We start from the raw sequence: 15,410 nt of genomic DNA, 5'->3' as shown, positions 1-15,410 counted from the left end.
TAAGACATAGGTTGATACGTATTACACCTTAATGGGCTTTGGATCCCTTGCTTTCAAAATCAATGTTTGATTAAATCAGATATCAAATTAGATCAGTTTACATTAGATTGGAAAATTTTATATTCTTAAGATGAATTTTAATAGTCTTTGTTAAATAATTTTGTATTCTTAAGATGAATTTTAATAGTCTTTGTTAAATAATTGGATGTAAATATATTTACAATGGCAAAAAGATAAAAAAGAATTTAATTACTACTTTAACCGACTAATCTATAAGGAAGCCGTAGTATCTAAATATGAGATACAAGAATTGTATTTCAAAACAGCAAATAGGTCGGATTAATAGATTTGGACCGCGAAAAGGTTGGATTATTATAATCAAATTTAATATGAGATACGAAAGGTCGGATTAATAATAGAATTGGACCACGGAAAGGTTGGATTATTATAATCATAAAATGACAAATATACCCTTTGAGATACATGATATGTATCTCATGTTGAGAACTTGAGATACATGAATTTTCTCCTAATCTATTAATACTGCTTGTTAAGATCCTTTTAATAGACAGATTTGTCAAAATAAATACTGTAACTAAAATTGTCATAATAGCCTACCAGTTGGCAAATAAATGGAAAGTGCAAAAATATATGATTGAGAGATGGTTCTCTACTTCTCTTCACAAAACACAGATAAATCCCTGAATTTGTTTAGCCATGTCTTTGGGAAATTTATGCGAATTCCAATCATGGAGATGTAAAAGGAAAGGCTGCTGAAGAGGAAGCAGCTTAGTAGCGTTCTACGCTTTGTTTTTTCGCTGTTCAGAAATGTACTCCAAACTAAAGTTCCATAGACATGAAGGTAAAATATATGCATGTAGAAGCCATTTATTTCCAATAGAATTGTGAAGCTGTATGCACATATAGTTATATACACAACAAATTTTACAATACAGCATCATCGATGAGGATATCCCATTAAGCACAAGCACCTGCATTGTAATCAGTGAACGAACATCTGGTAGCAGCTTTAATAACATCCCAAGTGTTTCAGAGAACTGGTTTTCATTCCCAGAAAAGGCCATAGCCTGCCAAACACGACACTGTTAAGACCAGCCAAAAGTCCAATCAACAAAGACAAGTGACAAAATGGCATTAAGATGAGGATTTTATGCAGTATTGAAATTCTGGCAATCGCCTATCAACAATAGTGTTGGGTGGCTACAACAGAACATAAATTTTGAACTATAGCTTGTAGAAACATGTACTAACATGTAAGCCATTCAACAACGTATTCCCTCCGGTCAGAAAGGATCAAAGGAGTGTTGTTTAGGATCCTCAATTTCAAGTCCGAGTATTGTTTAGCAGTAGTTACCTAACTTTTCGATAATCAAATTTTAAATTAAGGTTAGCTATCATCAAAATATTAATGTTTCATCTTTTCAATATTCGCCGACAATTTTAAATCTACATGTTTCCAAACCAGAGGGAGCATTGTAGAGCTGAGTGAGCCTGGATACACAGATACACCAAGGGACCCTTCAAGAAGATAATGGCGAGATCTGAATGTCAGACTGAGAACAAATGCCAGTATAAACAATATCCTTCATTCCAAAAAAAACTCTTCCCACTTTCTATCATAAACAAAGGAATCTGAACAAAGTAGACACAAGTGCTTGTAATTACATTATGTGAGTTTAAAAAAATGAATTAATACCATAACCTGGAGCAGGTTGAGGTAAAATAACAGTATTACTTTGACAAAAAATTGAAACAAAGCAAAATCACGAAGAAATTTAAAAACGACCTAAAAGGGAAAGTGGGAACAACATTATGTAACGGAGCGAGGGAGTATAAAGCATGCCTAGGGAGGCGTACTTGGTTTTAAGGAAGATTCTGGTCCAAACTCAATTTTTAGTTGACAAACATGCATTTTCCAACTCTGAACACAAACTGGCCCAAACCTTAAGTTACCCAACCCTGAAGATTCTGATATGACATATCTAATCAAAATTGCAACCATAAAATTAATATGCATACGAAGTATTAAAAAAGAACTGAAAGTGAAAGTGTTGAGCAATAGATTTCATGGACAAACCAATTACACAGAGATAAAGGATTCTTATGTTGATAAATATCTAGTTTTTAGAATCATATATATAATTTATGAATCTCTTTTTTTTTCATACAAGATTGGATTACTCCCTCAAAAAAAAAAAAAAAAAAAATACAAGATTGGATTATACTAGACATACCAAAATATTGAGGCCTTGAGAAGATTTGACAAGGAAGAAACATCAATGTTGTAGCATACAGGCCAAGTCAAAGCAGATGAATCATTCATTGACCAGACAAATCTGCAGTAATGATTAAAAAAAAAAAAAGTCAAGCCAGATGCAACAATAGTGAAGACCATTGAGAGAAAACATGAAAAAATAAAGCTTACTTTCCAAGCATGCAAATCCAACCCTTGGCTAAGCAAGACTGCTCGATGACTATGGCTTTAGTTTAAGGGTGGAATTGTGGCAAGGCTTTTTTTTTGGGACCAAGGCTTTGTTGTTGTACTTGGGGAGTGGGGAGGGGATGAGTGCAAGTGGATAGCATCTTTATTTAAATTCATTTATTCCCTACCCGCATTTTCTTCAATTGTCATCCACCAGCACCCAGCAAGCAGCATTTGAAACCAGAGAGATTAAGATCAGTACTCATTGCAGTTTACCAACAGTCACATGCCGAGATGGAACTCAAATCTTAATTCCCTTCAAGATATTGTGAAGCCAACAGGTATCAAGTATTTTGAAGCCAACAAGTGTAGCGGGCACTTGGCAGATCTACATTAACGCTCATTAGGGTTGAACTTGCTCCAAGCTTCCTGCACATAACCAAAAATAGAAATTATATCACATGATTTTGACTGTTTTGAGCTTTTCAATAAACATGGCTATCAAAAAGGCAAGATAAAGGCCATTCAAGAGTCCGGTAAAATGACTGAAAACATGTCCATAAGAGTGACCTCCAAGTCCAACATGATTGCACACAGTACAATTTACATTACCTAATATACTGTCACTAGAGTTGGGACGGAAAAACAACAACAAAGCCTTAATCCCAAAATGATTTGGGGACAGCTAACACGTCATAAGGAATCATACGGTATAACGAAACGGACATAACAAAACTATCATTTAAAAGAGTTTGAAAAAAGGTGATTAAAGTGAGTAAACGAAAGAGCATTTAAGAAAAAATAAGGGGTTTTAAAAGAGAAACAAGAATAAAATTCAAATAAGTTCAGAAAACATAAATGCTCTTCCTAATTTTAACAAATATTAAGATCATATGATCAAACTAACAGTGAAATCAGGCAAAAAATTTGGAATAAATGCTCTTCCTAATTTTAACAAATATTAAGCAAGTTAAAACAGTAAGAATGGTGAGGCATTACAGAGCAAGGAAGATCATATGATCAAAACGCACCTTCAAAAGATCAAAAACTTTTTCGCATATGTACTTCTGCTGAATGGATGCACCTCGTTGTTGCAATTTATCAGGATGAACGCAAAGTGTAGCTTTCTTATAAGATTTTCTGACAGCAGTCGCAGCCACCAAATCAGTGAGGGAAACAGGCTGCCATCCACTATCAGGACCCAATATCTGCACATGAATATATGTAGTTGAATTATCATCAAATATATATAAAAGATGTTGCAGATAAGAATAGAATAGAAACGCCAAGATTTCAGAGAAGGCCTGAACCAAAAAAAAAAGTTGTTTTATGAAATATGGAAAACTCTAAGAAAAATATTGTGCAACATGTGCCTCCAATGAATTGAAATTCAAAAGATAAAATTAAAACAAAGCAAACATTTTAGAATTCAAATTTCATGTAGTGCACTTTTGTAAAATGGAAAAAAGTAGAAAATTGATGGTGCAAAACTACAATTTGATGTTCTGGTAAACTAAAAATATATATACCTAACCAAACGCCACTCATTCATCTAACAAAAACCAAAAGATGGGTACAAGTTTTATTGAAACAGAGTATTTACTTAGAACTGGTCAAGGGATTCAATTCAAGGTAAACAGAGATATGAGAGAGAGAAAGAGAGCAATACGGATTTGATACACATTCATGCGCAATGTTAATTATTCATCTTACATATTGTAGTGTTGAAAGCAGTGCACGCAGGTTTCCTTCCTTTCCAGTGGACCACCGTTTGACCTCAGAATCCAGAGAATCTGCCAGTATCTGGAATATAAAGTAGACCATGAAACTTTGATAGCAGGCTCATAAGAAAGTAAGCTACTAATCAAAAACTCCCAAAGAACCAAACAGAGCGCCACCTAATCCATGGTACTTCTAAAGAGATTACCACCTAGGGCAATTTATTCTATTTTCCTTTTACATTAGAACCTCGAAAAGAAATTGACTAGCATAAAACATCACAACTTATAATAAAAAGTAGAGGGCAGTTTACTAAGATATTTTTCAGACCAATGTAATCAAACGACAAATGATTATAAAAAAAAAAAAACTCATTAAATCATCCAGCATTCTAACCCAAAATAGTCCTTACATTTTTGGCAGCTTGCTCCTTCTGAGCTAGGATATCACGCTTATTCTTCTCTTCAAGAGCATTAGTCTGACAAAGAATGATTATAAATTCTTAAAATGAATGGATATTTACAGCTGTGTGTCAGTAATTTATCATAAAAAATGAGCAAAAACATACTGCTCGTTCCATTGTTCGTTTCTGCCTTTCCAATCTAGCTTTGCGCCTTTGAGTTGATTCAACATCAGCTCCATCAATTTTTTCTGCATATAAACAACTCCAGATGTTGAATGGCTACAATTCAGGCACGTGAAAGAATTACCAGTATCAGAACACATACCACTGTTATTTGAGGAATCTGAACTTCTTGAGCTCTGATATTTTGGCTCCTGCAACAGATTAAAAGGTCAGCAAGTCACTATATAGAGACAAGTAGTCAAGTACCATATATGAATGAAAACACATAAACAACATTTACTAATGATGAATTTTTCTCAGATGAATATCTTCCTACCTGTTCTTTTGACCTGTGAAAAGCTTTCTCTGATAAAGCCCTTTGCAGTGCTCGCTCCCGAGCCTCTGATGTAGCTCTTTCTACAGCAGCACGCTCGGCTTTTAGTTTTGCTTCCACTGAGGCCTTATCTAACGAGGAAGTTGCCTCAGAAGAAACCTTACCCAGCTTCTCTTGAATTCCAGCTGCTACTTTATGGCGTGCCTCCACATTTGGTCTCTCTGCTGCATCTTTTCTCGCCCTTTCCCTGGCTTCAGCAAATGCTCGCTCCCTAGCTTCACGAATTGCCCTTTCAACTGCTATTTTTTCTTTCTCTCTCGCCTTTTCTTTCCTGTTTAAATCATCCTGGTCACTGAGGTGTTCCTTTACTGGTTCTACTTTGTTGTGTACATCATCCTTCTCCTGTGAAGTAGACATGCTATTAAGTTTTCCATGCTTCTCTACACAACCCTTCACGTTGGATTCTTGATCCATCTCTACTGTCAGCCCAACATCTTCATTAATTCTTAATTGCTGGCCTGCTCCTACTTTTTCTCCGCCCTCAAACCATCTTCTCCTTCTCGGAGCTGTTTCTCCATTCTGCTTGCTATTTTCCCCATTAATTGCTACATCAGACTTCACTCCATTTATAGATTCTTCACATTTGGTTTTCATATCAAGGCATTCGTCTGAGGTGTTATGCATTACCAACTCATTAACATTGTTAAGAGGTACCTCCAAATTCACTTTAATACCTTCAAAAAGGGACAGAGGCTCAGGTGCTCCCTGTTCCCCTCTTTTAACAAACCATTTTCTTCTGGTAGGAGTTGTTTCAACAGTATTTTTGACACCATCCTGATTGGAAGGAATATCAGCATCTTTACCAGTTTTAAGCTCTGCAACACTGCAATCTAGTTCATCAGCATGGATTTCTACGCTTCCAGATAACTCAGATTCATCCAATATCTCCTGCTCTATCTCCAGATCTGTTCGGTTACCTTCCAGGATGCTAGGACGCTCAGCTGTCCCAATAATCCCGCTGTTATCAAACCATCTTCTTCTCCTGTGGCCAGCTTCAGCACCAGACCTCTCCGCATCCTGATCACTTCCTGTATCAAACTCCCCTACATGCAGGTTGTCCCCAGGTTCATGCAGCAAGTCATTTTGATTTTCCAAATTATCCTGAGATTCAGGTTCCACGACTTTCACATTGACATCCTTTTGCTCAAGAGACATGTCAGATTCACTGTCAAATGAAACAAGATTTTCATGCGGAAGTGTTCTGATGTTACCATTTAGATCCTTCTGAATCACATTTTTATCATGTTCCATGTTAATTTCAGTTGACACAGATGTAAGCACAGGCTCTTCAACAATCAACTCCCTAGCTGTTTGAGCTGATACTGGAGGCCATTCTCCAATCAACCCACTTCCCATTTGAGCCTGTACTGGATTTTCTAAATCCATTTCAAGTTCGGAAGAAGAATTAGACATTTCCATCATCCTCTCAATTTCTTCATCAGCATATACTGCTTCTCTAATCTTGGAACTGTCCATAACAAAACTACAGGCTTCCCCTTTGCTTAAATATTCATTTTCTTTCTGCTTGTGTTCTCCTTCAGCTGAAACAATGAAACTTGATTGCAGAGTCACTCCTTCTGCAGTTTCCTCTATTGGCTCAATATGATCAGTTTCACTCTGTTTAACTTTAATATCTTCCCAACCATATTTTTGTCTAGAAACTTCTTCAATGTGATTGCTTTCTCGTTGATCACTATCATTCTTCCAGGTTTCTCCTACCAGGTTAAACTCTTCCACAATCTCTACATTCTCGTGCTGTTTTTTATTTTCCTTTAGCACTTCACAATCACCATCATTGTCAGTTTTCTCTAAAATATTTTCACACCAATGAGAATTGTCTGTCGATACCTCCCTGAATTCCTCATTCAGACTAATATCATTGCCCTTTTCACGAATTACATTATTTCTTTCATGCCCAGCCTGTGTACAAAGTTCCTTCACACTATCATTACTTTCTTCATTAATATCACCTAAATGAATCTCACACAAATCACCCTGCCCATCAACGTCATGAGTGAGTCTTTTGCCATCATGCTCAGCAATGGTATAAGGTTCCTCCAGTATTTCATGAAACTCATCATCACAAGACCCTGCATAGTCCTTACTAATTGTATCATCTTGCCAGTCATCTTCACAAGCGGGTACCTTTTCGTCATGTGCATCCATGGAACAATGCTCTTCCACCATCTCAACTTTTTCTTCATTGAAGGAGCAAGTATTGCTGTTTCTACTCATTAAACCTTCCCTTCCCTCTTCATGAGAGATTTCCATTTCATTATCCTCAATCAGAGAACAAGGCTCGTCCACTGTCTTGTCATTTTCATCATCACTAGAATCTAAGCCATTCATATTATATACATCATCTTGCCTCTTAGTATCATGAGCCACAAATTTATCACCGGAATCTTGTTGCTCTTCGTCGTGCCATGCTCTGTGTTCAATTTTCACCTCCTTTATCACTTGCTCTTGTCCATTCTCCATCTCACACTCTCTAATTTCTAGTGGTCCCGTCTCTTCTATTTTTGGATCAGGAGGATCGCATAAGATCTGATTCCTATAAGCAAAGAACTGAAAGTTTTCTGAACTAGAGCCTTCAGTATCTGGAATGAAATCAACAGTGTTTACAGCTTTGTTCTGCTTGACACTGTCACTGAAGCTCTTAATTGATTCGTTCTCCTCTGGAACCAGAGCCTCAGATGCAAACTGTACCGTATTTTCCGCATTCATCACTTTGCCAGCACTTGCAATGCCATGATTTACTTCTAATCTTTTTTGCTTAAGAGCCTCACGATCATCAAAAGTATGTTCAACTTCTTCCAGTTGCTGCCGAAGTTCAATATTAGGTTCCATTTCCTTCAAACCCTCTTTCTTCTCAGAATCAGTCTCAGTCTCAGTCTGCCAAGACATAAAGCTAGCTAGTCTATTCTTCACTCCACTTATAAGTTGATTAAGGTGCTTTGCTGCTTCCCATTCTCCTTCTTGTTTATCATCCCCTCCAATCAAGTTTGACTTCCTTGCACCACTTTCAGTGAGTTCCCCATTCATAACAGAATTCTTTTGGTCTTCAAAAACTGGGAGCGCCTGGGCTTCACAAACTGGGGGCACCTGGTCTTCAAAAACTGGATGCGCTTTAGCATTCTCTACCACCCTCTTTCTTTCTAAAGGTGAACATGGTTGCATGTCTCTATCTGCAGTAGGAGAACAATGACGCATTTCAGGTTGTTTAAAATTGTTAATCTCATTGGCCAGTCCCCTCTTCTTGGACACTTTCACCTTCAAAGTATCCTTAAACCTCAAGTTGGTAGAGCCACGACACTCTCGCTCCAAGAATGCCTTTGCCAACCGAATTCTCATTTCAGCTTCCTCGATTGCTCTCTGCAAAACAGCTACAGAAACTGCAGCAGCTGAGTTTACATCTAACTCCTCGGCAAGGGGTGGTATTGCACCTACAGTGCTTCTGTATGGATTCTTTTGGGAACTCTTTGAGCTTGAGTTCTCTGATACCTTATAATGGCTCTCAACAGGAAAGAACCTAGGCAGACTTGAAGAAGGATACATCATAGAGGGCTGTGCTTTAACTTGGGCAGCACTAGGATCATGTGAGGCATCAAATGAATAAGAACCGCCAAAACGAGGTTTTCTCTTAGGTCCTTCATCACGCTCACAAGAAGGCTTATAATCACCAAGGTCTATGCTGGCCATCCTGAAACGCCTATCTTTCTTCTTAACCTCATCACAACCAATGGCAATCTCAGCAGTATCCTTTACCACCTTAGACGGCCCTGCTGCCTGACATGGTTCATGAGAGGCATCAATTGAAGCTGACTCACTCAATCCTGATTCTTTCTGAAAGAGTGGATCACACTGGCCATTCTGTCTGTTAGCACCAAGATCCAAGCTAGTATTACCTGAATGCCTGCTTTGCTCTTTTTCCAGGTCAACACCTACGCTAGGTTGTGTTTCACCGCTCAGCACAGATGTTGTGCTAGACAGGGTCTTTTGAGTAGGGCTGATTTCATTGGACAACGAAGACTCTGGTCGTGCTTCTGGTTTTATTGAATGATTGGATTCCGGAAACGGATGAGCATTAGCTGAGTGTGTTGCATTGCTAGTGCTATTAAAGCTTAATTTGTTAATCTTAGTTCCTGAAAGCTTTGTGTTGTCAACTGATTCGCAGAATCTATTTGTTGCAGTGTTACTGGACTGGCATGTGCCACGAGATTTATCAACTGAAAATGAACCACTCATACCAGATACTTTCTGAAGGCCAGAATCACTGACATTATTCTGTTTGACAGCACCAAGATCCAAACTAGTATGCCTGGCATGCTTCCCTTGCTTGGAGTCTGTGTCTACCGAATCATATATTATCACAGGTGTTTGACTAGACAGGGTCTTCTGAGTAGCAGTCACTTCATGCAATGAATAAGCACGAGCATGAGTTACTTTTCTTGGCCCTCCAGTAGCGTTCACAACCACTTTATTCCCAGGCTCAAATTGCTTTGTATTGTTAAATGATGGACAAAATCCATTTGTCAGTGACTGGCCATCATAAGATTGGCCTGAAATCTCGGGGTTGGTGGCATCCGTGGTTTGCCCTTGGCTCCTAAAACTGAAAAATATTAAAGCTTATGGTCACTGTTAATGCAGTCAATACATGAATCAATACATGCAAACACGGGAGTATCATGTACGTGTTTGTGTGCAGAAAATAGATAGAAAACAGGGTGGAATTGGTGACTGGAGTACATATATTACTGTTGAGAGAAAACGATGTCACATATAATAGACCTCTAAACAGGAAATGTATCCAGGTTTAGTGGTTCCAAGGAAATTTTTTAACAAAGCTTCTTATATAAGTAATCAATTTATAAATAGTAGTAGTTAGTTGTCCAATACTGTCAAAACGAATTAGGATGTTCAGGATTACATAAGTCGGACTGTCAAACTCTGGTGAGACAGAAATTTTCAGAGGACTTTATAATACATCCACTGTTTGATGAGGTAACTACCAACCACTCCATACCTTACAGAAGTATATACGACCAAACTATTTGGTTCCTAACAAAAGGTCAATAAGGAGACATCACTTTCATCTCTATCTTCATTAATCTCGCATTCTCGCCATCAGAGTTACTCTAATAAACCTGGCCTCTCTGTTGGAAGTTTGGAAGTAATGTTTATTTTCAGTACATTTCAGATTTCACGAACATGTCCAACTAGTCTGTATACTCTGTAATTCATCTAGTAACATGATAGTCTAAGGAAGTGGACCATACAAAAGACCAATACCATGTACTCCAAGACACCTCCCAAAAGATTACTAGTAATTAGCGTATCTGCATCGTGTACTTTAACCTACATCAACTTCAGGATCCCAACACTCAAACTTCCAAGAAGAGCTAGCAACACCTTTCATAAGGAAAACTTTTCACTTCTTAAGATACTTCCAACTTTCAGGGGCATACAAGAAATACACAATTTCCCTTGGTGTACATATTATCCTTGATCATAATTAGTCCACTTATTCCTTGAGCAAAAGCACCCTGCACCCGCTAGCCTGGAAGCTACATTCAACTACAAATAGACACCCACGTCTTTCATTTGTTTACCCCCTCCATCGAAATCAATAGTTACATAAACCTTAGCGAATAACAACCCATTTGGTAAGAGGTAATTAAACTAATCAATTTTTGGTGTTTAGAGAGCCACAAGGGCGGGGGTAAGAATCGATCCCAACATCTCCTGGAACCGGAAGGGAAGCTCTAACCACTTGAGCTATCCCTCACTCTCAAATTAAACTAATCAATAGCTACATTGACAGTGTAATACGTAGTATCAATTACATGTGACAGCTATATCCAAAAAGAACATATTACAAACATAAAAACAACCTGTATGATAAGTGATAATAAATTATCAACAAAAATGGCATTATTGAAGAATAAAATCAACCAACTAACACAACACATCAACATTCAAAAGTTCACCCAATAATTGTAATCATTTAATTTCTTTTAAAAAAAACATAAAAATATAAAATATACCTTGGCAAAATATGAGCAGCAGATGAAGTTTTGGGTTTCTTCTTCAACTGATCAAACAACTCCTCACCATCTGGCAAACCAAAATTATGACTATCATCTCCAAAAACACCACCATAATCAAAACTCCCTTTCTCTTTCTCTTTCTCTTTCGGAGGAAGGTCGAGGATGGGAATCGACGAATACGAAATGCTCCAAACGCCATTGTTCGATTTCGAGGACCCGAAAACTTCAGCATAATCATCTTCCATGAAATAGGCTGACGATTTCACCTTACTAGGAGACGAAGAAGCGAAAACGTCGTCGTATATGTGCTTGAAAGACGTAGAGCTAGAACTTACTCCATTGTTGCTAAAGCTTGGTGGCTTCTTCTTGCTGGTGGAGTGAGAAAATGACGACCCACTTGCTGCTCGCTTTACTTCCGCCATTGTTGATTTTTCTTCTTCCTCTACATCATTGGATCTTAATAAAATTAGTATAAATAAATAAAAAAAATTATGGGTTTTTCTCCCATTTGTACTATAACAAAAACCCAGAAAAGAAATTTTCAAACTACAACTTAAATTTTAAAAATTTTGAAGAAAATCCCAGAATTTCTCTCCCAAAACAAAAAAAAGAAAAACCCAGAAAAATATGTAATCGAAACCTTAATTTGGAGTTTACTGACATTTATATTATTAAATAAATGAAAACCCAGAAAAGGGGAGTTTAAAATAAACCTTAAATTTGTTTAAAATTTGGGGGAAATCCCAAAAATTAAAACTTGGGATTAATTGAAGCGAAAGTCCATTTTCTGGAAAAAATTAAATGCAAGGACTAATGGCGATTGTGATTGGATTATGGTCGGTGTCTAAAAGAGCAAAAATGGAGGTTTTGGTTTTGGTATTGGGTTTTGAAAGAGTTGCAGAGGAGAGAGAAAGTATGATTGAGAGGAGAGAGAAAGAAGAGGTAACAAAACTTGCTAACATTGCTTTTTGTAGCTTGAATCAATCATATTCATGCTGGATATTATACCGCGTTTTAATTTTCTGACATTTTTAATTGAGTATTTTTGTGTTAATTTTTTTGCTAAATATAAATAATTTTATTAATATAAGAATTTTATACTGGTATTTTGGTAATTAGTCAAAGTGAGAGTTGATGTACCAGTCAACTCAATTGTATTTTTGTTGTGTAAAATTAGGTCAAATTTTATAATTTGCAATAAATTAAATTACTTGTGTGGTAGCTACTTGTCCCAACAAACAATGTGATTGTTGAGTATAAAATGTAAACTCAACAAATTTTGAAAATGATTGATGTTTTGATTTGAACAGGTACTAGTAGAATGTTTTTGGTGTGGTCGTTCTTAAAACAATTTGGATTTTTTTGTTAATAATATTGAATAAGTTGCTACTATAATACGAAGTAGTAAAAAAGGAAAATGATAAGCATAGCTTTAAGCCTTTAAGGGCTATAAGAGCAACTCCAATAGTTGTTGCTAGGGACTTGCTTGCAATATTAAATAATTCCGAGCTATTAGCTTGACCATTGGAGCTAGAAAATGCAATTAGCTTGGCTAAGCAAATTAATTTGCTTGGAGAAAAACTTACCAAAAAAATGTAAAATAGAACTAATAAAATGAAATATAAATAGTTAATAAAGGATGTGAAATTGATTTAGATTGTAAGCTAATATCTAGCCATTGGAGTTCAAAGTTGCTACAATAACAATTAGCTTAAAAGCTAAATTCTATTTTAATAAGTATATTTTATGTTTATATATAATTATATAGCCCTGAGAATTGCATATATCATTTACCCTAATAAAAAATATTCTTTCTTGTGTTTCAAATTGTTTGCCACGTTACATTTATGTGAGTTCAAATTATTACTCATCTATATTGTTGAATTCCTTTCAATGTCTATTTTTGAAATGAGCTTTTTCCGATCCTTTTAAAATATCATACAGTATTTTAGTAATATTTACAAAAACAAATTTAGAGTTATTTACATTTGAAGACATTTCTTCGCAACAAGAAAAAACAATTTATTTACGACGGGACAAACAAATAGGGATAAAGAAAGTAACACTATAAGATATACCACCTTCTTTAATTATTATGTGCAAGTTGCAACAAATAAATATTTTATGTTTTACAAATAATACTCTTTTGTTGCACGGTACTACTAATAATTAACAGAGGTAGTACTTAGTTGTCTTACTTGCCTAGCAAATTGAGTTCACTTGTAGGAATTTTTAGTATGCATCTAGACATGAACCTTGATTAAATTTGTTAATTTTTTTCGTTTATAAATACTTACTCCATTTCTCATTGCGCGAAATTTTAGGAGAAATTTGACAAAGTACTACCTCCGTCCAATAATACTTGTGACGTTGAGATGGACACGTAGTTTTAGAAAAACTTCAAATAGATCTATTTAAAACATTTGTTTATTGCATAAAAGATTCTCTTTTGTATTTTTATATTATAAGAAATCAACAAGTGGAGTGGGAGTGAGTTGGGTGAGGAGAGAGAAAATACGGGAAAAATATTTTTTATTATATTTTTTTATTAGCGGTCTCATTCCATATTTAGTAACGTGTTAAGTATTTTGGGGCGAACAACAATGGGAATTGTGTTAAGTATTATGGGATAGAGGGAGTAATAAAATATAGAGGTAGTGGGGTGGAGGGAAGAATAAAAATTTGCTAAAAAACAAAAGTTGTTGAGAGAATTGAAGGAGAAATTAATAAATTATGATTTATGTTCAGTCCATTAGGTAAAAGAAATGAATTAAATATTGTAAAAGATTTCTAAATAAGAAAATGGATCAAGCTAAGTATTTAAAAACGGTTGGGATAAGGGTCTGTTCACATTTACTTAATTTTAGTTTAGTTCAGTTCAGCTCCAATCAGTTCAGTTCAGTTTAGCTCATCAATTCAGTTCAGCTCATCAGTTCAGTTTAGTTTAGTTCAGTTCAGTTTAATTCAGCTCTTAATTTCCCTCTCTCATAAAATATTCATTTCAGTTCAGTTCAGCTCCAATCAGTTCAGTTCAGTTCAGTAAATGTGAACAGGCCCTAAGAAAAATGGAACAAGAGTATTCTATGTATTTTGTTCGACATAAGCTCAGCATACGATAGGTATACACAACTTGCCAACAATACGAACAATTTAAGCAATTGTTGATTGTTGAGTATCTTGTAAACTTAACCAATTAATAGATTGGTTGATATCGACTAGGATTGATAGGATAATATGATCAATCTTAGGTATGTTATGAGGTATTAGCTACCACATTGTATTACAATGCAAGTAGAACTTAATATCATCAAATTAATTCTTCAACTTAATTTATACAAATGACCAAATTTAAAAGTCTAAAATAATCCAAGACATTATACAGACCAACAAATTACAAGCCGATCTCATGCCTAAAACTAGACCTTTAAACATGTGCTATTACTAATGAAAGAAAATGCCAACATATAATCCATCCTATACATTATGCAATAAACAGTCTCACTATCAGCACACATCATATCATCACAGCTCAGCCTATCAAGTATTTTATAAAAGTTCTGAGAGATATTAAGTGGACCATCCCAATAACTTATGATGAGTAGCAAGCCAAGACATCATTTCTTCTTCTTTTTATAAATCTGGGAAGCCAAAGACATACATTATGACAGTCAATATAAAGACTGTAATAATGGTTGGGTTTTGAACAAAAGGTTAAAGATAGAGATTCAAATAAAGCATTATAATCCTTATTTAAAAGCTTTACATATATGATTAGATAATTAGTGCCCAAAAAAAGTTTTAAAATATTAATTACTTCAATACACCGTGATTGTACGTATGTAACAATACTGTAATTTTCACAAGTTTAGTTTCATAAAGTTGGTAAAAGAGAAAATTAGTGGGACCAAAGTAGCGCAAGTCTGTATGAAATATAACGTAACAATCCTTATATTGTTTATAGTATGTCAATACTGTTATATTGTTTATATTATTTATGCATGAAATATAGGGCAATTTTAGTGGGACGGAGAAAGTAACATTTAGGGCCTATTCTCATACGTTGAAATGCAGTTCAGTTCAGCCCCTAATTTCCTTCTCTTATAAAATATTCATTTCAGTTCAGTTCAGTTCAGTTTTGCTGAGTTCAGTTCAGCTGAGTTCAGTCAATGAGAACATGCCCTTAAAGATACTTAGCCAAAAAAAGAGCAAATCAAAAGTAGTTAAGCATAAACAAATTAG

General features: G+C 35.7%; 1 protein-coding gene across 4 annotated transcripts; it reads right to left on the bottom strand.

Annotated features, from left to right (window-relative positions):
* Positions 1 to 857: 857 nt before the first annotated feature.
* On the bottom strand, positions 858 to 12,168 carry LOC145638815 (uncharacterized). Of its 4 annotated transcripts, none has more exons than XM_081689854.1 (11): positions 11,885 to 12,168; positions 11,169 to 11,613; positions 5,065 to 9,733; positions 4,891 to 4,939; positions 4,731 to 4,813; positions 4,575 to 4,640; positions 4,157 to 4,246; positions 3,475 to 3,651; positions 2,447 to 2,872; positions 2,256 to 2,357; positions 858 to 1,103 (listed from the first exon to the last, which is right to left on the bottom strand). In XM_081689854.1, exons 2-9 carry the CDS (start codon positions 11,591 to 11,593, stop codon positions 2,837 to 2,839), a joined length of 5,595 nt encoding a protein of 1,864 aa, XP_081545980.1. In that variant the 5' UTR covers positions 11,594 to 11,613; positions 11,885 to 12,168; the 3' UTR covers positions 858 to 1,103; positions 2,256 to 2,357; positions 2,447 to 2,836. The 4 variants fall into 4 exon arrangements, with proteins under 4 accessions (XP_081545980.1, XP_081545978.1, XP_081545979.1 ...); XM_081689852.1 differs by having other exon boundaries at positions 858 to 1,088; XM_081689853.1 differs by having other exon boundaries at positions 858 to 1,088; positions 2,632 to 2,872.
* Between the last annotated feature and the right edge of the window lie 3,242 nt (positions 12,169 to 15,410).

Source organism: Chenopodium album, chromosome 7, assembly GCF_948465745.1.
Source record: "Chenopodium album chromosome 7, dcCheAlbu1.1, whole genome shotgun sequence".
NCBI classification, from domain to species: Eukaryota; Viridiplantae; Streptophyta; class Magnoliopsida; order Caryophyllales; family Amaranthaceae; genus Chenopodium; species Chenopodium album.
The sequence above is the reverse complement of the archived record's forward strand: the minus strand, read 5'-3'. Positions and strand labels throughout refer to the sequence as shown.